This window comes from Desmodus rotundus, chromosome 10, assembly GCF_022682495.2.
Source record: "Desmodus rotundus isolate HL8 chromosome 10, HLdesRot8A.1, whole genome shotgun sequence".
Taxonomy (NCBI): domain Eukaryota; kingdom Metazoa; phylum Chordata; class Mammalia; order Chiroptera; family Phyllostomidae; genus Desmodus; species Desmodus rotundus.
Window position 1 is genome coordinate 35,818,608 of NC_071396.1, and position 24,424 is coordinate 35,843,031.

The 24,424-nt window shown below is 52.1% G+C and overlaps 1 protein-coding gene across 4 annotated transcripts in view; it reads left to right on the forward strand.

Annotated features, from left to right (window-relative positions):
- The first annotated feature begins 2,129 nt into the window (after positions 1-2,129).
- Positions 2,130-24,424, forward strand: part of ALPK3 (alpha kinase 3) — a 38,175-nt gene continuing 15,880 nt past the window's right edge. For 2 of the 4 annotated variants that reach the window (XM_045196503.2, XM_045196501.2), the window contains exons 1-5: positions 2,130-2,340; positions 5,885-5,923; positions 9,241-9,362; positions 19,545-19,662; positions 20,240-21,467. In XM_045196503.2, coding sequence (XP_045052438.2) covers positions 2,198-2,340; positions 5,885-5,923; positions 9,241-9,362; positions 19,545-19,662; positions 20,240-21,467 — 1,650 coding nt within the window. In that variant the 5' untranslated portion in view covers positions 2,130-2,197. Of the gene's footprint in view, positions 2,341-5,884; positions 5,924-9,240; positions 9,363-19,079; positions 19,135-19,544; positions 19,663-20,239; positions 21,468-24,424 lie in introns of those variants that run through there. The other 2 variants (XM_024561769.3, XM_045196502.2) reach the window with 2 other exon arrangements.

Genomic DNA, 24,424 nt, shown 5'->3' on the forward strand with positions numbered 1-24,424 from the left:
ATCACTGTAGGGAATGGTGCAGAGCGTATAGCTTTTCAATTCTGCAGAAGTATTTCATCAGTATTGATCCCTACTTCTCTTGACTGAACTCACTGGCAGTATGATAGAATGATGAAATCAGATGCGAGGTTCCAGTCTGGGCTCTGTAACTAAGTCACTTGATCTCTCTTGGCCTTGGTTCTTGCATCTGTCAAACGAAGGTGGGGGGCATAAATCTCTGGGGATCTTGAGCCTGGCCAGATTTTATCTTACAGTTCTTGTGTATGTTTATGTCAAAATAGAGGACACCTTCTCAAAGGCAAGAACTCTTACTAAACTTCCTTTTATTTATTTATTTATTTATTGGCTTAGACATATCAAAAAATAGAAAAGACCCCTCCTACTCTGCCCCTCTCCTCTGCCCCCTCTCTCCAAGCCAGTATCCTATTTGCATTTATTTATATTTCCATTTGCATGAGATTTATGCCTTTTCAGATAGAGTTCTGGCTTTTTTTTTTAATGAGTGCCTACTTCTATGGGCTTTTGTCAAGCCTTTCCAAGTGTGAACTCTCTGTTTACTCGATGATTACCAAACATCTTCCAATCCTTCTGTTACCCAGGTCTCTTTTCAGTAGGGACCTAGGTCCAGATGAGTTATTGAGCTAGTTCAGGGTGTCATGCATCGGCCTTTCGAAATGCTCTGTTTTTAAAAACAACACTTACTATTGTTTGCAAGGTTAGTTTTTAGTGCATGGATACTAACAAATCAACAAACGTGGAATTGATTGCATAGAAAATGGGACAAAAGGACATGATAAAGCCATTTCAGTGAATTCTAACTGGGAAAAGCCCCCCACCCTAGAGAGTGCCCAAGCGACAGGGGATCGGCAGCACCATCTCGTTTTGTGGTGGGCATGTATTGTATGTATACAAGAGTCTAAAAGCTACTAGATCTTCTAAAACTTAATCCCATAGCCTTTGCTCTCTTTTCTCTGAAAATGGGGGGTCATTGATTTTGCCTTTGATGTTTGAAGAGAAGGATTAAACTGCTCTTCTCTTCGATCTGGCTCTCACTAAACTGGCAAGCTCCTCCGTTTCTAGGCCTCCCCTTTCAGGGACAGCCCAGGACCCACTGCATACACTTGCTATTTTCCTCTGGGGTTTTCTAGTCTTTAGACCAATTTGCTTGGAGTTTTGCCCTAAGACTGGTTGTGCATAGAGAGACAGGGCTGAATAGTTTTGGTATCTGAGGACGGTGGGTTCTGCCTTCTAGGAAGCTCTTTGCCTATGAAGAAGACTTCTTATTTCTACCCTAGGCTGGTTCTGGAGAGGGCTTTGAATAAGATTTTTAAATGGGGACAAGGAGAGGACATGTGGAGGGGGGAATGGAGGAGATGAGGGTTAGGAAAGGGTTAGAAAGTTGTGGAGAGACAGTGCTTGGCCTCTTGTCTCAGAAACTGGTGAACGATGGTTTTTCTGGGCCTTCGGACTCAGCCTCCTTTCCCCTAGGGTGCTGGGAAATGGAGGCTGAAGCGGTGAAGAAGGAGGTTCAGTTATTCCAGAAGCGTTTGTAAAGCCCCTATCTGTACTAGATAATGGAGGAAAGACACATACCCCGAGGACTTGTGGCCTCCCAGGCGACTGAGGTCACCCACAGGTGTGTGGGTTTTGTCCAAGTGCGGGATCCACAGCCCCAGGCTAGTCGAGGGTCAGTCGGGGCTGCTGCCGTGCAGTCCGTCCCTCCTGGCTCTCCCGGCCTCCAGTCTTGCACCCTCCACTCAGCTCCTGGGGACTCGGGCACCTTCCGCCTCACTCGCGCCCACAGGCTCAGCCTCCACGTCTGCAAAGTGGCCCCGGAGCAGAGCAGGAAGGCAGGTACCGCCCGAGCCCCGGAGCTGCGCCTCCGGCTACCAGGGTCCTCTGCGCCCCTGCCCCGACGTCGGGCGGCCCGGAGCGTGCACGCAGTGCGCACGCACGTCGGGCACGTTGCTGCGGGCGCCCAGGCGGACAGCGGTTGGCCCGTCAGGCAGGGCCCGGAGCCCTCGGTGTCTCAGAGGCCGCTGTGGGCCCGCAGGCCTGTGGGGGAGGGATAGCAGCAGGTGACAGCCGGCCCGGGCTATAAATAGGGGCGCGAGTCAGCCGGGCGGGAGCAGCGACCAGCGCTCAGGCAGGAGGGCGCGCAGGGCCTGGGCCAGGCGGCGGTGGGTCGGGCGGCAGCATGGGCTCGCGGAGGGTCCCCAGCGGAGCCTGGGGCGCAGGGGGACGGGCCGGGGCCCGGGGCTACCATGAGGACGACGGGCCCATGTGGACCCCCAGCCCCACCAGCCGCAGCTACCTGCTCAGCGTGCGGCCGGAGACCAGGTGAGTCGCGCCCTGGGGATCGGCGGGGGCGGGAGGACCGAGGCCACACAAGGCCTTCGGTGGGGTCCCGGCCTGTGGAGGCCCACCACGACCTTCACGTCCCTTCACGTCCCTCACGGTCCCTCACAGCCTGTGGGCCTCAGGCCTCGCGTTACTCGAGGTTGCCCAAGAGGAGAAAGGGCCTCCATGGGGCGATTTTGGAGGGGCCCAAAGGCTTCTTTATCTCTCCCGCCGCTCCCCCGCTCCAGGGCCCCTCGCCCGCCTGTGCTGGCTACTCCCAGGGCCTGGATGCCACAGTGAGCGATAAGAAAGCCAGAGCGCCTGAAATTCCTCCGGGCTGGAAGGGAGGGGAGAGCTATACCAGGTGGGGCGCGGGGGAGGAGTGGGACTTGGTGGAGCGGCCGGAGTGGGGCTCCTAGCTGGGGGCTCCACCACCGGGAGGAACTAAACCTGTACCAGGGAGGTTCTTCCTCTGGGCCCAGGACTCGGGTCTCCCTGGGATCTTTGTGGGGGCTGGTTTGGGGAAGGGAAGACGGGGTGGGATGGGGTGCTAGTTGGCCCTGTCTGAAGATTCCTAGTGTGTGGCTTTCAGGGAGCCAATTGCCCTGCCCAGTTTGGGGGAGCGGGCTGCCAAGGGAGGAGCTGAACTGATGTGCCCTTTACTCCTTCCTCTTCCAAGAGTTACAGAGGTGTGGGTACTTTGTTTTAGGACCTGAGTTGTCCCAAATATGGAGACGCACAGATAGACAGTAGAGAAGCAGACAGGCACTTGGAGGCACACAAGACACACAGGGCTGCGTGCATTGCCACGGCAGCTGGCATTTCCTGACCTCTCTGGGCAGCTCACTTTCCCTCCAACTCCCCAGCATATTTTCCAAAGGAAACTGTGACGGTTGGCTACTGGGATAGTGGTGGTGTCACAGCCACTTGGAGAAGCTGTCTGGATACCTCTTGTCCTCAGTTCCTAAAACAGCACAAAAATAGGCATCAAGAACATTTAGGAAAAGTCCCAGGCACTTCCTCGTGAATTGGCTGAGTTCTGTTGACCTTGGAGTCGGAAAAGTTCAAATGTAACCGGAACCTGTTTCTGCATAAAACTGGACAAATGGTGTCACATGTCTGGGGCAGGACTGAGGGCTTGTGTTAATGACTGAGTCAGACTGGACAAGGCCCCTGGCTGCCAGGAAAGAATGCCCCTCGCTCCCAACTACCAGCTCTATGAAAAAAATTGAAACAAAATTTGGCTATTTATTCCATCCAGTCTGTGGTGGAGCCCACTGCCTTGTAGGGGGAGCCTCACACTTGTCTCACACTTACCACAGGGACTTAGGTCTGAGTTTTGCCTCCCACATCTGGCCTTTGTCAATACCAGTGGAACACGTAGGCGAGAGAGCAGGGCCTTTCTTGGAGACAGCAGCAATGGAGGGTGGAAGACAGGGTGGCTTTAAAACCAGGCAGAATGGGGAGGGCCAGGGATCTGAGCTATTAGGAAAAAGACTGGAGAGCAGACGCTGTGTTCACTCTCCAGCTACCTGGCTGAGCAAGGCGTCTTGGCCCAGGTCTAGTGCCTTGCACACTTGCAGGTGGAAGGTGCGAACCTGTCATTTTCCTCTCTGAATTAGCTGATTCTCTCCCTCTGCTTCCCAGGGAAGAAATCTAGACCCAACAAAGGAAAAATCTCTCGATTCTGAGGAGAAAGGCAAAGGAAGTTCATGGTCAGGAAAGGTTGGAGTTGGCCAGTGCCTTGGAACCATGGGAGGTTCCTCCCATGCTGCCTCGGGAGGATTTTTAAAGCTCTGAGCAAAGGCAGCTGCATTCTTGCTTTCTTCTCTTCCGGAGCAGCAGTTCCTTCTGGGCGTGGGGCAGTACCCTTCCTGTTTGAAAGATGCACTTCCCTTCTTTCCCTCACTCCTGTCTTTCTGTCTCTTCATTCTTTCCATGACATATTTGTTGAATACCCACTGTATGCCTAGCACTGTGCTAGGGGCCGTAGAGGCTACAAAAAGAGCTAGATTTGAAGGCTGGGTGGTCAGGATTTAATTGAGCAGAAGGACAGAGGGAGGGCTTTCCAAACAGGCAGGACAAAAGTGAGGGCTCAGAGGCCAGGAGTGGATGTGTCATGCAAGTTAGGGACATGCCTGGTTACAGGTGAATGTTGGGAAGCAGAGAACCATGGTTCTAGTGGGGGCAGGAATAGATTGAGGGCCTTACCTGCCCAATCAAGGAGTAGAAACTCAGTATAACATACGGTGGGAGGACTGCAGCATTTTTTTCAGAGGAGGAGTGTGATATGAGGGGTGGAGGAGAAGGGGGTTGAGATGGTCATCAGACACGGAGCCATAAGGGTCTAGATCAGAACACGGTAGCGGGAGTCGAGAGAGAGGGAGAAAGAAGGGCCAAGAAGAGTTCATCAGCTGAACCTGGAGGCTGGTGGAGAGAGAGGCGTCCAGAATGGCAGGTTCAGAGCTTTGGAGTTGGGGCGAGTGCTGGTGGTATCCACGTAACCACTGGGGCAGAAGCCATGTTTTTGGCTAGAGGATGAGTTTAGTTTTTGGGTTTTGAAGAGAGAGGCTGTCAGTGGAGCTTTCCTGTGGTTAGAGATGTAGACCATGAGTGCCATCGAGCAGGCTGGGCTGCAGACAGTGAAGGGACAACTAGTCCCATGGTACGGACGGCGGCAAGGAGTGAGTGTGGGTGGGGTGGCCCCTGCCATCTCCCAAAGAGCTGTGGGATTTGGTGGCCCTAGACTCCACTGGGGGTATTTGTGTTAGGAAGGTGGAGGGAGGGGTAAAAGTTGGCTCATATCGAGTGGGCTGGATCTCCACTAAGGGGCAGCCCTAGGTGGGACCTCTCACCCTGCAGTGGCCTACACAGCCCCTAGCTAGTGTCCACTCTCAGCTGCCCCAGGGCAGAAGGGATGTCCAGGGCTCTAGGCATAACGGGCCTTGTGCTGGTCTGACCGAGCTGGGTGCCTCCTGGCTCCTGCTGAATTAACCGCTTTATTTTCTCTCCCTCTTCTTCACTGTCCCAGCTGGTGTGCCTTGTGTGGCCTCTTTAACCGAACTTTAACACATTAATGGGTGTTCTCCAAGCCACCTGTCTCCTTCCCAGCTTCTTAGAGGATTTCCAGAATGGGGGCTCTTTTCCCCCAAAAGGCTGAGAGTTGAAGCAGGAGCTGCCTGGAGGCTAGTGTGCTGCAGGCCCAGGAACCATGCCAGGCATCTGGAAGCCCCACTCTTGGGGGCAGTGACTGAATTGCCTGGGACACACCTTTCTCAAAGTGCAGCCCCAACGGACCTCCTTTCTGCCTAACCGTTTCCCTGGACTCTGCTGCATTTAACAAGCTCTTGGTTTCAGGCAGACTGGTGTGCAGTGGGGAGGCCACTTGCTAACCGGAGCAGGCCAACTAAGACAGCTGGTCCCTTTTAATAGAAAGGCCTCTGGGCCCCAAATGATGGCCGGTTAATACTTTGCAGACTTGTTGATTTCGCCTCCTCCTCCTTGCTTTTTGGGCCTAATGATTCCATTTGCTGTTTTTGCTTAGCTTATCAAGCAGCCGGTTGTCTCACCCCAGCTCTGGAAGGTAAATGCATATTGCATTACATTTCTCTGACTGCTTTTTTCTCGGGTATGGACGCTGAGGGGCCTTTGGGTGACTGCTTGTGCACTAACCAGGCTGCATGGGGTGAGGGGAGGGCTGGAGGGTGGGTGGCAGAGGGTGTGAGAGGCACTCACACGAACATGGGTCTCACAGGAGCCACACTCGATGCTTGCATGGACCATCTGAAAAGGGTGCAGGGGCCCAGAAATAGGCAAGGGTTCCAAGATGCCTGCACTGTGTCTCTGTGCCCCCAGGAGAGGCAGTGTGGGACCAGAACAGGTGACCTGCTTCTTGATCCTAGGTTTTCATGGTTTTTGTAACCCTATATCTAGGTGTGACACCTTATTGCCTATCTTCTAATCAGGACTATGGCCTGAAATTAATTTTCTTTAGTCCCTTATGTTATCCTGCCACCTCTCACGCTGAATTTTCCTTTCCTTGGACTCCTCTCCACCCCCACAGACTGTGATCTCTGTGAGGTCCGGGGACACTGTGTCAGTGTCTTCCTGCATTAGCTCGTTCTCTGAACCCACCACAGAGCCACGGCAGGGCCTGAGCAGGCCACAGATGAGTTTGCCCCGGGAATGACTGTCCTCTTGCGTCCCAGCTGGGGGCAGCTCTCTGTCGCTGGCTGAACTGACTATTATAGTCAAAGTTGGGAGCATTTCCTAGCTGGTCCTCATCTGAGACTGGTAGATTTGGGGAGTGTTGGCTATAGTTTCTTTACACAGACAAGGATTTCTGAGTAGCTACCTGGTTTCGATAGCTAATGATGTCTACGGAGGTGAGGAGCACCTACTGCGTAGGTTTCCTTTGATAGGGAGAAGAGTGCGGGACCTGCTTCTGGCTGGGAGAAGGACTATTGCCATTAGTTCAAAGGGGAACATTATCAGTGCTGAAAGACATGATCTTGGAAGTGCCTTTAAAGCAAGGCAAAATAGCCAAACCGAAGGGCACGGCTGGGTTCCTGTGGACATCACGTAAACCAGTGATCCTGGTGTTCTCTGGAGAGCACATGACTAGGCTGTGACAGCCTCGTGAGGTCACAGAGTTGGAAAGACTTGGAGGTGTCGGGCTGGGAACAGACCATTTCCAGATGTGAGGACTTCTTGGCTTTCCCGGGCACTGGAAGCAGGCAGCACACTGACTCCATCCCATGCCCCCATAGTTTGGGGGACGGGGACAGGAAGCACGTGGCGTTCGGTGGAACTGGACAGTGTCTGCAGTTACTGTTCCCCCGGCGTGCACCCCAGACCCACCCTTCCCGGAGGGCTCTCGTTCAGGCCTGCCTCTCAGTTACCGTGATTTTCCAATGTAAACCTCTTTTCTCACACAGCTTAGGACCTAGTGTGCGAAGGCAAGTGTTCTTCCCCATTCAAAACAGGTAATGAGATCAAACAGCTACCTGTTGCTGAATATCTAGCACGAGCACTTGTCTCTGCAAATTACCTTGAAGCTTGATTTCCATGGTTTCTCGCTTACCCAGTAGTTGAACTTGTTTTCTTAGACTTGCTCAAGCAGCTTAATCCCTAAGAGCCTAAACTGAGTATTAGATCCAGACTCACGACCGTGAGGAAGGTAGGGTTCAAACTAAGCACAGAGGATGTAATTAGGAATGTTTTGAATTAGTTGCAAAATCATGGAAGTGTCATTGCTTTTGGCATGGCAGCCTTCTCTGGAAGCAGCTGGTCAGGGTTTAGTCTTCCCCAAAGTCAGGGATTGCTGTTAGTGTCAGAGCAGCAAGGGGCGTTTCGGCGGTTACATCTCCTGAGTGGCAGGGTGGACGGTCCGGGTCCTGAAGGCCCCTCTGTTTCTGGGTGGATTAAGGGGAAAGGAAAAGACGTATATGGGCAGATGGATTGTAGGTGCAGGTGTCTCAGGGAACGTCCTCGAAGTCTAACAGCACACCTCACTCAAATGTTTGGTTATGGGAGAGGCCAAGGTCCCCTGTCTAGGTGGTCTTTGCCCTCCCTAAAGGCCCAGACATCGGCATTCCCGCTGAGAAGGCAGGTCTGCACCCTTGTTGGTCCAGAAGTCTTGATTCCAGATACTCTCCCTGAGATGCAGCCCACCTCCTCCAACTCAAGTCCAGAATGACATGCACAGCAACAACAAATTGAATTGGAAGGCGCAGAGCTGTAGTTTCTGTCTGCTTGTCCCATAGGCTCTCCATCTGCCCACTCCTGGCGAGGAGGTTGGGGGGAGACACGCACTGCCTGGGGGTGACCACCCCCTCCGAGACACAGAGAAAGGCAGCTTTGAGTGATTTGTCTTTCTCATCACAGTTGCCCCTGCTGCTCACGACAGGGTGTGTGAATTTGGAGGGGGGAGGGCTGGGCACGGCTTCTGCACCAAACAACCTGGCTGTGTGGTTACGCTTCATGCCTGGGGACGCACTGAGTCTCTGCTGGCCCACGAAGAGGTTTGGCACGGCGGTTTGCTTCCTGTGCCTGGGAAGGAGAGGACTGTAAATGCTGGGCAGTGTTGATGCGTCTGTGCTGGACTAAGTGTGCCTGCAGATGCCTCTGAATTCTGGGAGACGGACTGTCACAGGGAACTGAAAGTCCTGTTTGTAGTTGGCAGTCTTGCTGGCTGGGCTGGAGCCACCAGCCGTGTGTTCCTGTGAGCATGTGGTCTCCAGGAGCGGAGCAGGGGGCTGTGGCTGGCTGCCCGCAGCAGGTCCAGAGCCTTGTTTAGGGTTAGAATTCATGTGAGTCTCTCTTTTCCAATAGCCCTAGGAACTGGGGTCTAGACCTTGGTATTGGCTGGCTTATTCTTTGTCTGCTCTGGGTCTGTGCTCACAAATGCAGGGTCTTTTTATTTTCCGAGCCCAAGCTTTAGGATAGGCTCCTGAGCTCCTAGGACCTATGTATCCTTAAGGGTTGACCAGCTTTTCCCTCTTTGGCCTGCGTGGCGGCTCTGCTATGTGGGAGTCTCCCCCTTGAGGCTGGGTCTATCCACGCATGAGCTTCCCTGTAGAAGGTGGAGGGTGAAGCAAGTCCCCTAATAAAGTTGGGATTGGGACGCCAGGCTGGTGTCTGGGACACTCAGCAGTCTGGCCTCTGGTTAGCAGGCTTCCTATTGTGATGGGTCTGGGTCCGGGTTCCATCCAGCGCCTTGGTGCCTTGGCTGCCAACACCTGGCCAAGAGGCCTAGGCTTCCTTGAAGAAAGACTTGATCAGGTGCTGGCCATGGCCCCGGATGACAGATGGACACGGTAAGACTTAAGCTGCCTTGGACACACCAGGCTCTGGTATATTGGAGGGAAGGTTCTCTGAATAGTTCTTTGCCTTTCCTAGGAGCACCTTCTGCTCCATCATTGCTCAGCTAACAGAGGAGACCCAGCCATTGTTTGAGACCACGCTCAAGTCCCAGGCTGTGTCCGAGAACAGTGACGTCAGGTTCACCTGCATCATCACAGGTAATGTGGCCATCTCTCTGTTCCGTCCACAGAGCAGGGCCCGAGGGGGCTGTGGAGATGGGGCATGGAGGGGGTGGGCTGTGTGCACACTGTGGTCTTCGTTTTCTCTGCGGTTTCATTTCCCTGTGTGGGCTCCCATTCTGGAGCCACACACCCTGCTCCTCTTCCAAACCCGCCTTCAGTAAGGGCTCCTCACCCTCAGGCACATGCGCACGACTGATGACTCTGAGTTCCAAGAAACGGAGCCATTCTTTGAAAGACTTCTTTGAAGCCCTCTCTCCAAACCTCCCTATTTTACAAGTTGAGTAGTTGAGGCTGGGGAGTGTCAGGCCTGGAGACAGTGATGGACAGTGATTCTGACGGCAGGCCCTGGAGACAGACGGCCTGGCTTGGAGTGCTGGCCGGCCCCCTTTTCAGTTACGTGGTACGGAGTAGGTTAAATAACCTCTCAGTGCCTCATCTGTGAAGTGGGGATGATCATAGCATGAACTTCATAGGTTTATTGTGAAACTGAATGCACTTTACCTGCAGAGCATTTGGAATAGTACCTGGCACACAGTTAGTACCATAAAAGTGTTAGAAAATAAGCCAGTATCATTTGCATTTCATGGAGCTCCATGGTAGGGTTTGAAGCAGCGGGTTGGTAGGAGAGGAAGCAGAGTGATGCTCCTTGCAAGGGGTTGGTAGAGGACTGGAAAGCAGAACCAGGCATTGCCCCTCCCCTAGGCCTCCCTGCAGACCCTCCCATTGCACCAACCTGACCCACTTCAGGTTGTGCAGGACCCACCAAGGGATGCCTGCCCCTCCCAGCTGTGTAGCCAGTAGGTCAAGGGCTCCAGGTCAAGGTTCCCTCCACAAGTGCATATTTTGTATCAAGGGCATTGGTAGTTTCCAGCCGTGGCATGCCCTGATTCTGCTCCAGCCAGCTAAACCACTTCTCTGGGACTGGGTTCCCCTGGGCGGTTCTCGCCCGTACCCAGGACCCTCTGAGCTCCAGTCTGAGAACACTGTCCCTGCCAGGGGACACAGAGAGGTGCCTGTATCCCTCACCTTTCTACAGTGTAACACATTTTGCAATGTTTGTCTGTTTCCATCATCGTTGAAATTTTACACAACCCCATTAAGTGCTATTATTTGTTGAATTTTACAGAGAAGGGAACCAGAGTAGTTCCCACAGAGCTGGGGAGGAGGAGAGACCACTTTCACTCTGCAGCCTCAGATGCTGCCTGCGTACACCCGCACCTCCTGCCTTCCTGTGGCGCTGGCGGGTAGACCTGGCCGCATCACAGCTCCATGCTTCTGCATATGCTATTTTCCCCACATAGAGAGTCCTTAATCCTTCTTTTTAAAGAAAATTAAATTTTATTTTACCAAAATAAAACTAACACATACACATCATTTAACACTCCAAATTATACTAAAAGGCATATATCAAAATACAGCACTTACTCCTTCCTAGAAGCAACTGTTTTCATCTTTTAGCTGCTGCTTCTGGTGTGCGTACATTTCTGTAATACTGAGTAATGTGTGAATGCTGCTAACAACTTCTTCTTTTTTTTTTTTTTTAACATCCTCACCTGAGGATACGTCCATTGATTTTTAGGGAGAGAAAGAGAAAGACAGACATTGATGTGAGAAAGAAACATCAATCAATTGCCTCCCATACACTCTCTGAACAGGGATCGAACCTGCAACTTCGGTATGTGTCCTGACCAGGAGTCGAACCTGTGACTTTTCAATGTACGGAACAATGCTCTAACCAACTGAGCCACACTGGCCAGGGCAATACTACTAATTTTTGAGTCTTCAAGTTTAGATGCTACCTAGTCTTCTTTTTATGGTAGATGAGGAATTAGTTCTCTACCATAATTTTCTCTGCTACCCATATTTATTTCTTCAATATAGTTATATCATAATTTTTGCTCAAATCAATATTTACTTTGAACCTTATTGTACCTGTGCATTATTATTCACAACTGGCATTGTAGTATACTACGATTGTATTTCTTCTGTTTTTCCTGAAGTTAATACTCTATAGAAAGTACTAACTAGTTTAGTACTAACTAGTTTTTCATTTAATTAGTTCTTGGTATCTATTGCTGATTTTTCTTAGACCCTCTGATAGCCTTTTAATACAATTTTTTGCTAGGTCATTGCCATTGGTACTCTGTCAGTTACTTCCTTGGAGACATTCCTCTTGCAGATTTCTAGTCTTCTGTCTGAACTGGTGGCCTGTGAGGCCTGATCCACAGCTATCCTCCTGGGTCTTACCTTTGCCTTTTCCCTGGGCCGATGCAGATTCCTGGATCTCAAGTCTTCCTTTTTCTTGGTTTTCTGTACCGCTTCATCAAACAGCATCCTCCAGTAGTTTCTGCAGGGCCTGAGGGTGGTGCAACAGCAAGACTTGTGATGCCCACTCTCAACCTATCTCTGCTGAGTCATTCTGCTCCAATGTGACTTAGTTGCTCTGTGTCCAGTGTGCAGTTGACGTCCGAGGATCTCCCTTCACCGTTATCTGGTAGATTCCCTTTATTTCTCTCCTAGAATGGATCTCCTGTGTTTTGTATTCCACGTTTCTCTCTCTCTCTCGATTTACATTTTTGTTTCGGTAGTTTCTTAAGAAGAGTATATGGCAAGTAGATGTTAGACAACTTATGTCTGAAAATGTTGTTTTCTGTGTTTCACTCACGATAGTTTGGCTGGGTATAGAAGTTGAGGTTGAATTGACATTAATTTTCCTTCAGAATTTTGAAGAGATTGTTCCAGTGCCTTCTTGCTCCTAATGTCAGTGTTTGGAGCAGGAGAAGAGTTTGGTTCCAAATTCTTTGCATGAGACCATTCCCCCCTCTCTCTGGTGGCTTGTAAGGAAGCTCTGCTGTTTCACAGGGGCGTACCTTGATACGCGTCTCTCTTCCTCCTGGAGCGTGCCTGGGCACTTTCAGTCTGGAAACTGAACACCTTCAGTTCTGGGAAATTTGAGATTATTTTGATGTTGGTTCTTCCTCCTGTCTTCTCTGTTCTTTCTCGAACTCCTGCCCGTGTGGGCCTCTGCTCCCAAGGATTTACTGTCTTATTTTCTGATCCTTTCCTGCCCTTTCATCTATTTTCTTTCTGCTCTACTTTCTGGGATATTTCCTCACTGTTATCTTTCAAGTCTTCTAATTTTTAATTTCTAAGAGCTCTACTTAAGTCCTTTTCTATAGTATCCTGTTCTTTTCACAAATGTGATATCTTCTGTGTACTCTCTGAAACTAGTAATGATAATTTTCTAAAAAGTTTCCTTCTCCCTATGTAACTTGTGTTTTTTACCTTTGACTTTTTCTGTTTATTTTTGGTCCATAATCTTCTATTTACAAGCTTTCCTCAGATATCTAGTAAATGACTGGCAGAAAATGACTAAAAAGCTGATTGGAAGTTCTAAGCAAGTCGGAGGGCCCTGACAACTGGGATCTTCCCCGCGGAGTGATTTGGGTGGCCACTGTGGAGAAGTGCCAGTGTTTCTGTACTCCCTTCCTCTCGGACCTCACGATTCCCTAGCAAACAGTCCCCCAGCATCTTTTCTGGAGGGTAAAGGCTTTATGGGAAATACACAGATTAAAGGGTTGAGCGGGCTCTCTGCATAAAGCACTTATTTTCTATGTATGGTTACTACATTTTTCTGTTTTCTATAGATAGGTAATAGGCATGCCCTTAACTGGCTGACCCTCAGGGCAGAGTTTTATCTTTCTGGCTATAAACCTCACCTTTGACTGTGGTGGAGAAGCAGCTGTCACCCAGTGGTGCCAAGTGGGTGAGGGGACCCAGAGATCTGGTTGTTTTTCAAGCACCTTTTTACCTTTTCCCTCCTTCTTTACCCCCAGTCCTAGATGCCCCTAGTGGGCAGTTCTTACACCCTTTGGGGGTTTTCTGGTGTTTGAAGTGGGGTTCTCAGTTTTCCTCACTGCTGGCCTAGGGTTTGCTAAGGAGTTTCTCCTTGTCCCTCTGCTTTCCTGCTCTCCCACTGTTGTCGCCCCTGTCACTCTCCTCACCTGTTCTCCTCTTACTTGTGGTTTTATGTCTTTAATAAAAAACCTCACTAGTGTAGTCTTGGTGGTTTGGGGGAGAGAGTGAAAACACAGAGTCTGCTTATTTGGCCTTTTCACCTAGAAGCCCACTCCTTCTTTGCCTGGCAGATTCCTTCTCATCTTGCAAGGCCCAGCTCAGAGGGCTCGTCCTCCAGGGGGTCATCTTCAGTGTGTGCACGATGAGCTCTTGCCCTCTCCTCCGTGACACAGTGTGTTTGCACATCTCTCCCTCCACCAAGACTGTGGGGTCAGAGCACACGTCCGACACATGGTGCCTCTCGGGAGCCGGCACGAGGAAGGTGCTCAGTATGTTTGCCAAATGGCCGTGCTGTGAACAAAACCCGTATCTCTTCTGCTTTCCACGCTGCCTGTTCATTCCAGCTGCAGCTTCAGTGCCTTGGCAACAGCACCTGCTGCGGGGGCCTCAGGCCACTTGAGAGGTGCAGGCTCAGGGATGGCTCTCCCTTCCCCACTTTTGTCCTCTGCCCTTGTCGCCATGGACTCTGAGAGGAACACAGAGAACCTGACATGAGCCTGATTTACAGAACCTCGGGGTATTTTATCGAATACACCAATGTCATAATGGGAGTATGCATTTCCATTTCAAGCCCCAACCCAAAGGAGCAAACGTTTCTGCCCCCGAGTTGCCATGACACCCATTTCTCACACCAACCAGCCAGGGCCAGGGCTTGTGCACAGGAGCCCCTCCCCTGATGAGATCTACAGCCTGTCACCAGGCTGTCAGGTCGCTGCTGCGGCTCCACCTATCTCTGACCTCCGCATCCTTGTCCATTGCTGTGCCTAACCCCTCCTTCCCCCTCCTCACCTCCACACATATAAAAATCCTCAGGCTACCTGAGTTTTATGCAGCAGATTAGGAAAGAGTTCTCTGTGGCCACCATAGCACACTGTAAATAAGCCACTTCCCAGTAGCAAGGAGAAAAGAGAAAGAGTAGACTGGCTAGCAGAGGGGGAGGTGGGGGAAGGGTGATGCAGAACAATCAGAGCACACAGAGACCAGGTCGGAAATCGGCTCTCCATGCGGGGGGTGAGAGGGGGTGGGTAGGAGAGGCTAAAGAGACGATCAATGGTGGCGGGAGGAGACGTCACTTGGGGCGGTGAGCACACAGATGATGTGTACAGAACTGTACACCTGAAACTTATGTAATTTTATTAACCAATGGTACCCTGATAAATTCAGTAAAAAATTTTAAAGATTAAAAATAAAGAAAAGTAATTGGCTCTCCAGAGACTGGAAAGGTGGGTACTGGATGGATGGGTGGGTGAGACTGGGCTCTGGGTGAGACTGGCAGGGCAGTCCTGGCCCGTCTCCATGGAGACAGCAACCACACTTGCCTCTCTTCCTCCCACCCTGGCGGCAGCATTTCTTACACTGGGCTGTGATGAGTCAGCCCCCCCAGCACCCTGCCAGGAGCAGGGGATGCCTTCCTGGCGGGTCAGAACCTGGTCCAGGTGAAGGAGAGGCGTCTGTGCTGATTCCCTGCTGGCTGAGCTGTGAGGGATCCCCTTGGGGGTTCAGAGAGGAATAGTACGACCCTGAGGTTCTTCTCTCTCATATTGGACACGTGGGGGGATAGTGGACCTTGACTGGCCTTTTGGCTCCTATCTCCTCCAGGACCTCCTCAAGCCAGAGTGCTGCTGTCCTCCTTGAGGCTGCCCATTGCAGTCCAGCATGGAGGTCGCCTTCTACCTTCCCTTACCCTCCTCAGCACTGTTGTGGGTTCTGCGTTGGGGTGTGTTGTGTGTGTGTGTGTGCGCGCGTGTGCGCTCGCACATATATTGGGGCAGGAGGAGGAGGAAGTACCAGCAACAGGCCAGATGGATAGAGAGACTGAGCCTTTAGACAGAACCAAGTTCCTGAAGAAGCTTTTTAGAGACGTGAAGTGTAACTAATGACTGCTGTGTGTAAAAACTTGCGTGTTGGTCCCCAAATCCCCAGCAGGAAGGGCATTAGAAAAGGGAAAAGGAAACCAGGGCTGTGTCATGGGCCGGCTCTGTGACCCTGGGCACGTTCCTCAGTTTCTGGCAGCCTCATCTTCCTTTTGCACGAAATAGGGATTAAAATGCTGTCCTGTCTGTTTTGTAGAAGAGAGGGATTTGAATTTTGGCTCTTCTTCTTACCAGCTGGATGACTTTGGGTAGGAGTCTTCATTTCATGGGCTTTGATTTCCTCCTCCTCAAATTGGGAGTTAATAACATTCTTTGCAGGATTTTTGTGAGGATTACATGAGATACTACACAGAAAATGTGCAGCTCAGTGTTTGGCACATGATGAGTCTCCAGGAAGTGTTAGCAATTGTTTTCACAGGATTGTCACGAGGGCCAGAGGGAATTCTCTATTTGAAAGCCCTTTGGAAACTCTAGATTTCCATTCATCATGATGTTTCTCTGGAATCTGAGCTTCTCCAGACCCGGAATGGTCGGGACGAGGCTGCCTGTCTCCAAGTCGGGTTCCAGCCTCAGGCCTACTGGCCGTGAGGCAGAGAGTGCAGGGGGCAACAGGGAAGGGGACAGCCGTAGGCTCCCGGGCCGAGTGTGTGCGTGTGCATGTCTGCCTGTGGGTGCACACTGGGGCGAGCATGTGTGTACGGCAGGGAGTGAAGGGCCCCTCCCACGTTTGTTGCTTTAGAATACAGTCATAACATCCCGGGACAGGGCCATGTTCTCTCCCCAAATAAAGTGGTTTCCAGAACCCGCTGCTGCCACAGAGCCCTAAGCTGTCAGGCCCCGACTTTGTGGTACCAGTGGGTGGCGTGGGGTTCACTCAGTGACCTCTTCTTTCCCCACCCCTGCCCCCTTGCTCCAGCCTGGTGAGCCTCAGATGCCCCGGAGGCTGAGGCCCTGCGGGGCAGGTCATGGGGCAGGGAGGCTCTGAGCTGGGCGGGCGTTGCAGGGGTGAGATCATCCCACAGGGCGGTGAGGACACCTGCGCTGGTCCTGGCCGCACACACAGTGATGTAACCAGGGGCTTTAGCTCACAGTGGAAACATGGGGTTCGCTTTACAGTCAGGCTGCCCAGACTTTGTCCCTGGCCGTCCCGACTGCGGCCTTGACTCTCTTGCTCCCTGCTTCTGTACACAGTTCCCCCCACTGCCACACGCTGCTGTTGTGTTCCTTCACCAGGCATGCCCTTCCCGCCGCCTCTGCTTTGCTTGTGCGCTCCTTCCCATCCTTCCTCATGCACTCACTCACCCAGCCGGTCTCTTCAGTCACCACAGTGTGTCAAGCACTGTCTTAGGGGGCGGGGTGTAGCAGTAAGGAAGGCACAGTTTCTGCCCACAGAGGACGTAAGTCAGGGAGGGGAGGCAGACGAGGAAGTGGTCCACTACAGTGCTGTGAAGGGCCAGTGCAGGCACTGAACCCCCATTCTCTGGCCCACACTTCAGGGCCAGTTCAGAAGCCACTCCTGCCATGAAGCCTCTCCTGACTCCCCAGCCAGGGGTGCTTGCTCCCTTCCCTGCACCCCGAGCACTTGGTGCATTGCTTCATTCATTCATCTATAAATACTCAATGAGCGTGATTCCATACCGGGCACTATTCTAGGGACTGACGACACAGTAGTGAAGAACGCAGATAAGTCATGCAGCTGGTATCTCCATGGGCAGCTGGCGAGGATGGGCATAAACTAACAAACTCACGGTGTATAACGTGTCAGGTAGCCATGCATTCTGTGAGAATAAACATGGCATGGGGATTAAGAAGTGCAGGGAGGGAAGACTTCTCTGAGGAGGTGATGCGAGGACAGACAGGGAGTTGCAGTGTGACGTTCACATGGTGTGTGAGAGCTGAGCCCGCAGGGTCCGCAGCTCGGTGCAACAAGCAAGGCGGAGAGTGGCAGGAGGGGAGGCCATTGAGCTAATGGGGCCCCCAGACCAGGAGGCCTTAATGAAATGGAGCTATTGAGGTGTTTTGAGTAGAGGAGCCCCTTGGCCTGCTTTACTTAAAAAGCTTCCCTCTGGCTGCTTTGCTGAGAATGGGCTGAAGAGGCCAGGATGGGAGCAGCGAGACCAGAGAGGAGGTTATTGCAGAAATGCAGGTGTGAGCTGATGGGGATAGACCAAATTGGCAGTGGGAATGGCAAGAAGTGACCCATCCTGGATGTGTTCTGAAGGGAGGGCCCTCAGGGTTGTCCGATGGAGTGGACGTGAGGAAAGGAAGGAGCAGAGATTACCTCCGTGTTTTCACCAGAGCCAAAGGAGAAGGATGACGTTTCCATTTACGGAGCTGTGTGCGAACTGGCTTGGGAGAGAGAACAAGGAGCTCCGTTTGGGCCATGTTAATTGCAATACCTGTTAGACCTCCAAGGGGATGCCAAATCCACAGTCAGAAACAAGAACCAGGCATCGGGGAGAGGGCTGGACTGCAGATGTGAACATGGGATGGGATTAGATGCCCTAGGTTGTATGCAGGAAGAAGGGAAAATGGTTTGAAGGCCTGAGCCCTGGGGCATCTCTCATCTACAGGCCTAGGTGGTGAGGATGAAAGAGATTAGGAACAATGGCCAGTGAGGCAGGAAGAGCTCGCCAAAAGGAGTGGTGTCCAGGAGCGAGTGAGGAAGAGGTCTCAGGAAGGGCCGGGGGTGGGGGGTCAATGTGACAGATCGGGAGGGTAAGACGTAAGAATAGGCAGTGATTTTGCACCTTTGGAGGCACAGGTGCCCTGGACCGGAGCAGTTCTTGGGCAGTGGTGGGTACAAAAGCCTGCTTGAAAGAGAGGAACTAAGACAAAGGAGTACAGACAAGTTTTTTTGAGTTTATTCTGTGAGAGCGAGAACAGAGAAATGGATGCAGGGGCTAGAAGGGGACTGGGGTCAAATGGAGTCTCTTTAGAAAAGGGGATGGTGCAGCAGGCAGGCCTGTGTGCAATGGCGATGAGGAAACAGAGGAGCAGCTTGCTGGTGCAGGACAGAGCAGCCACAGCTGTTGGAGAGGCATCCGCATGAGACAGGAGGAGGTGTGCTCCAGTGTGGGGGCTTCCGGGAGGCATCAGGGCAGGTTATCTGTAGACAGTAGGGCAGGGGGAGCAGGTGTGCACAGAGGCAGGTATGTCCCTCCCTTGTGTGGGGACCTATCTTACCTTTTTTGCTGAGCAATAATAGTTTGGCTGGGAGCAGAGACCCTGCCCATCAAGCTTCTTGCTTGGCAGTCAGCACACACTGAATATATATAATTGAGGGGACGTATGTTAGGAGTCTCAGTTTCCTAATAAATGTTGCAAATCAGTTGGAGTTAGTCAAATTCATTGGTGAGGCTAGACAGGCTTTTTATGGAATTGACAGGAGTACGGCTGTGCCCAGGCAAGGAATGGAGCCAGGGTTTGGAAGGACGCTAGGGCTGTCTCTGGCTTCCAGCTCATTTTCTATCCTGAACACCGACTTTATTTTTTCCATCTTCCCACAGACCAGCTTTGTCTGCTTTTCAGTCCATGTGGCAGAACATGGTTGTGCCCCTCTGAAGTTATATTTCCAGACACAAGGGTGGACTGTGTCTGCGTTCTAATTCCCAAATCCTAGATCAATGATCGGATTAGCTGACTGGGTGTCTATTACTGGACCACTCAGCTTTGTGGCCAGGGAGGCAGGGACGTGTGACTCTTAACAGTTAGAATCTCTTCTGTGGGTCGTGCTGGAAGTCCCCCAGGGGCAGGGCCTGGGAAGACACTTCAGTCAGCCTCACAGCAGTGGATGGGTGGGTGTTTTAGCTGTGCCATCAAATACTAACTCAGGTCCTGAGAATGAAAGGAGGGGGCTCTTGCCAGTGGTGTTGGTTTTGGGGGACACCCAGTGGATAGAGCTGTCAGTACAGTTGAGGGTATAAAACAGGCCATGGAAGAAAGGAAGCTTATTGCTACCAGCCAAGGCTTTCTAGAAACTTCTTGCTTCTCTTCTTACTGGGAAGCTAGGAAGTTTCTCCTCCATATCTCCCTCCCAGCTGCTGAGGAGGAGCGTTCTCATCTGAGCCCCTTCGCAGCCCGCTCTCCTGGGGCCGGGGGGCCAGGCCAGTCTCTTCAGGTGGTTTTCAGGGAGCCACGGCATCCTGTTCTCACCGCTCTTTTGGAACTGGTCTTCCTGCAACCCAGTCTCCTGCTTCCTTCTTAGGGTACCCAGAGCCAGAGGTGACCTGGTACAAGGATGACATGGAGCTGGACCGCTACTGCGGCTTGCCAAAGTATGAGATCACTCATCAGGGCAACCGCCACTCACTGCAGCTGTACAGGTAAGAGAGGCGGGGCTGCCCCGCTCCACCTGCCCTCCTGAGTGTTTTGTGGCCCAGGCCTGCCCTCAGAAATGGAGTCATCTGCATGAGGGTGCCCAGGCAGACCCTAGGGGTGGAGGGTGGGGCTCTGTTGCTGAGTTCAACCACCTGGTAGACTGTGTCTGCCCACCCGTGTCTGAGATCTCCTGAGGCCAGGGTGGGGGAATCTGTGACAGCCAGAGAGCCGACTGCAACCGCAAGAGGTCCGGACCCACAGAAACATTTTCCGTGAGGTCAGCTGCCAAAAAAAGCTCCTGTGTCATCCTTCCCAAGGGGCTGTATGGGTCACCTGCTTCTGAAGGAAGCTCTCCTGTGCTCATCTAATCCCCCCTGGAACAGTAAGATCTTGGTCAGCTCCCACCCCCTTGCTGGCCTCAGTTTCCCCTACTGTAGTGGACAGTGTGGGGTGTGGTGCTGTCTGAGCGGGGCGTGGCCCTCAGGGCAGGACATGTTGAGACTGGGGCAGCTTACTCAATTATGACAGGCTCTGGCTATGTGGAGTGGGGGAAGGGTTGGCATTGCATGCTCCTGCCTCCAGGTGTCAAGAAGAAGATGCTGCCATCTACCAGGCCTCTGCCCGGAACACCAAGGGCATTGTGTCCTGCTCGGGGGTCCTAGAGGTGGGCACCATGACTGAGTATAAGATCCACCAGCGCTGGTTCGCCAAGCTGAAACGCAAGGCTGCGGCAAAGATGCGAGAGATTGAGCAGAGCTGGAAGCATGGGAAGGAAGCAACGGGAGAGGCTGACACCCTGCGCAAGCTTAGCCCCGACCGCTTCCAGCGAAAGCGGAGGCTGAGCGGGGCCGAGGTTCCTGTCCCCTCGGTCCCCACCAAGGAGGCTGAGGGCAGGACCTCAGCCGCTTGGCAGGAGAGGGAGACTGAGCCTGGTCAGCACCCAGGTCTAGGCCTGGTTGACAGTTTTTCCCCTGGAGAGGTGACCACCAATGGGGATGCTGCCCCTGAGAATGGGGAGGATGGGGGTCATGGCCTATTGACCTACATCTGTGAGGCCATGGAGCTGGGGCCTCAGAGAGCCCCCCAGAAGGAGTCTGGGGCCAAAAAGAAGAAGAAAGCCGAAGAACCTAAGCCTGGCCTGCAGAAGCCAGAGTTAGAGAGGGCAGCTCGAGGCCACCTCTCTGAAAACTGTGTTCCCAGTTCAGACAAGCCTGACCCCTGCGGGACAGAGGGGCCCATGGGTGTGGAGCGAATCCAGACTTGGCCCAGAGATCGGGCACCCGGGTCTTCGGGAATAGATGCCACCAGGGAGCTGGGGTCTGCCGTATGCTCTGCAGGCCAGCCCCAGAAGGCCCCGGCCCCGGCCCCCGGCCCAGGCCCAGGTCAGGATGTCTACTTCTCCCTGAAGGACATGTATCTGGAGAGCACCCGAGCAGCCAGGCCTCAGGGGGGCGATGGGTGCCACACACAGGGTGGCAGGGCACCTGGGGAGATGCCCTCAGGGGAGGTGCCCAGTGAAGCAAAAGGTGAGAGGGGGCCTGCTGCCCCTGGCCAGCACGTGCCCTCGGCCCCTCAGCCAACGAGGCCTTTCAACAGGAAGAGATTTGCCCCTCCAAAGCCCAAAGCAGAGCCCACCACCAACGGCAAGCCTGATTCTTCCCTGAGTCAAGCTCCAGAACCCAGAGCCCAGAGCTTAGGAAAGGCTCCACCTCAGGTTTCTGCCCAGGTGCCTACACCCCCTTCCCGGCGGAAACACAGAACGTGCGACAGCCCCTTGCAAGAGCAAACAGGCCGCAGGACCCCAGGAGAGGCAAGTGTGGGTACTCGGGGCCTGGGGGTTGCTCTGGGAAGCTGACTTCATGGAAACTCTTGCTGCAGCAGCGCGGCAGCCAGTGAGCAGTGGGGTATTTATAGCAGGGGTGGGGTGGGGTGGGGTGGAGTGCCAGCCTGGAGCAGGGACCACAGGCCTGGCCCTTGCCCCAGCCAGTCTCCTGAAGCCAGGCGTGTGGGCAGCCCAGTCTCACTGTGACCGTCTCCTCTGACAGTGTGGGAGTTCACAGCCAAGGGCCCGTGCCCCAGAGGGAGGTGGAAGAGGACAATGCCATTTAGAGGAGGAGAAGCCAATGGAGAGTTGTCTGGGAGCTTTCCTAAGGCAGCCGTGTCATGGGGGAGACGCAGCAGGATTGTGTGCCGTGTGCCGAGGGTCTCGACTGGGACGCTCGTTAGAAGATTTAAAAACTATAAAATGCCCAGGAAATTCTGGTTGAATGTGGGTTTTTACCTGAGATTTTGGAGTCAGATGTACCTGTGTGCAAGTCTGACTGTCCTTAACATTGTGTGATCTTGGGCAAGTCGTAAATCAGAAAAATAGTAAAAGCTACTTCACGGAGCTGTGGCAAGAAGTAGAGTGCTCAGCACAGGGCCCGGTGCTTATTAACAACTAAAGAAATGGCAGTGGGTAAAGGCACACTATGGTGGGCTGTTTTGCCTTGGAACGGGAGTGTCATCGCTCCTGGGGATCAGGCAGCCAACAGGGGTAAAGGTGATGTTCTGTGTGGAGTTGGGTTGAGAGTCTCCCCTCCTCAAAGAAAGAGGCTGATGGGTGATGGCCTGAAGGAGTTTGATGGGGGTGGATGGCGAAGGTGGACAGAAGGGAAGGGGTTTGTCCCGTTGGGTCTCTGTTCCGTGGTTCAGGGGGCAGAAGGCAGGAAGTGTCTCACAGGAGTTCAGGGAGACAGTGTTCGGTAGTGGGGCAGAAAGAAGACAGCAGTATTTTTTATGAAGGGCAGAAAGGAAGCGTTTCAGGAGTGGAGGTGGGGTGGGTAAGAGAGATGGAACATACTGATACTGAGACATTACTGGGTGTTTATCTGAAATTCAGATGTGACCAGTGTCCTGTATTTCTTTTTGCTCAATCTGGCAGCCCTGAGCAGAGAGGCATTTTGGCGGGAACTAAGCTAAGACTGTTTTTTGGAGGGAGCAGGAGCCTGGGCCCCAGGGAATGGGAGGAGCCCCTGAAAGCCACGTGTCACAGGGGTTGGGCAGAGGACAGAGGGCTTCTTGGAACTTCGAGGGACTCACGTGAGGGACAGCCTGCTCTAGCACCTCGTGGAGGGTGAAGGGACAGGCATACTTCATGGACAGCAGCGAGGGACTGCCTTTCCCATGGAGAGACCTCTGGGGAAGGAGGGAGAGAGCAGTTTCCAGGGTAAATAGGGGGAATGGTTTTATTTCAGTGGGTGCTGAGGTCAGTCTGTGTGGACAGTCGTTCAGAGGGCTTTCGAGTGGGGCCAACCTCCAACCAGAGTCTCTGGGATCTGCTCACCACCCTCACACTGGGTCTTGAGACTTCAGCAGCTGGTGTGAGCCCTGGTGGCCCGATGGGGCTGCTGCGTGGCCCTGACAGCCTGCAGGCTGGGCAGCAGGGGCCCACTGTAGAAGTGACTCTCACGGGCCCCTGGGGAGCTCCTGTCTGGAGCGACCAGGCTGGCAGCCAGGTGTGGGCGTGCATCTGGCTTCTCCTCCCGCAGGGGTTGCGGCGCACCCTAGCAGCATCCTGGCAGGGTCCCCCTTGCCTGTCAGAGGTGAGGGGAGAGGGCTCTGGCCATGCCAGCATTGGGAGAGGCTGCCAACAGTGGTTCTGCTGTTCCTGAAAAAGGGTGTGTGTGGCTTTAAAAAAATTTTCTTGTACTTAAATAAATGTGAAGTACACATGTGAAAAAATATATTTCACATCTGTGTACATTTTGAAGCTGTAGCTTTTTGGTGGCTGAATTTGACTGGTTTTTCATATTCTCATAGTAACAAATCATTTTCTACTATTAAAAAATTATTTTAAAAATTTTAATTCCATTACCATTTATCCCTCTTATAACCCTCACCCTCCCACAATCACTACACGGTTGTCCATGCCCCTGAGCCCTTTTTCCTTTTTGCTCAATCCCTCCACCCTCTAATTGTTCCCCACCCCCACCCCGAGCTGTCACCTGCTCTCCGTCTATGAGTCTGTCTGTATTATGCTTGTTAATTCAGTTTGTTCATTAGATTCCACACCTGAGTGGAATATGGTATTTGTCTTTCTCTGACTGGCTTATTTCACTTAGCATAATGGTTTCCAGGTCCATCCATGCTGTCACAAGGGGTAAAACTTTCTTCTTTTTTCACGGTCGAGTCGTAGTCTACTGTGTAAACATCCCATAGTTGTTTAATTGACTCATCTACTGATGGACACTTGGGCCGCTTCCGTGTCTCGGAAATTATAAATAACGCTGCAATGAACATAGGCTTCTGTTCCCAAATCTTTTTTTTAAATACCTTGTTTTTGGATTATGAAAGAAATACATGGCTATAAGAGCAAAGATGGGGTAAAGCCCTAAAAATTCAAAGGAGAAAATTAAAATTCATCTATAATTCCAACATACAGAAGAGACGTCTTGGTCTGTCTACCAGTCTTTTTGCATATGTAATTTTATTAGTTTTTAAATTTAAGTTGTGCTGTTACTCTGATTCAGTTTTTGTTCTGCTTTCTCTGCTTCTCATTAGTTCATGAGCATTTTCTCATGGTTCCTAAAAAGTATCTGAAACACTTTATTTTTAATGGTTTTATGTGGCCATGGTATGCATGTTTTAACCATTTCTTCTGTAGTGTTTATGCTTTCCTTCCCTATTCTAAGGTTAAATATTAATCCACATATTAAAATAATTTTTATTGTTTGAGTTGCTTTATTTGACTTTTAATTCAATCTGAAATTGATTTGGGTGTATAGT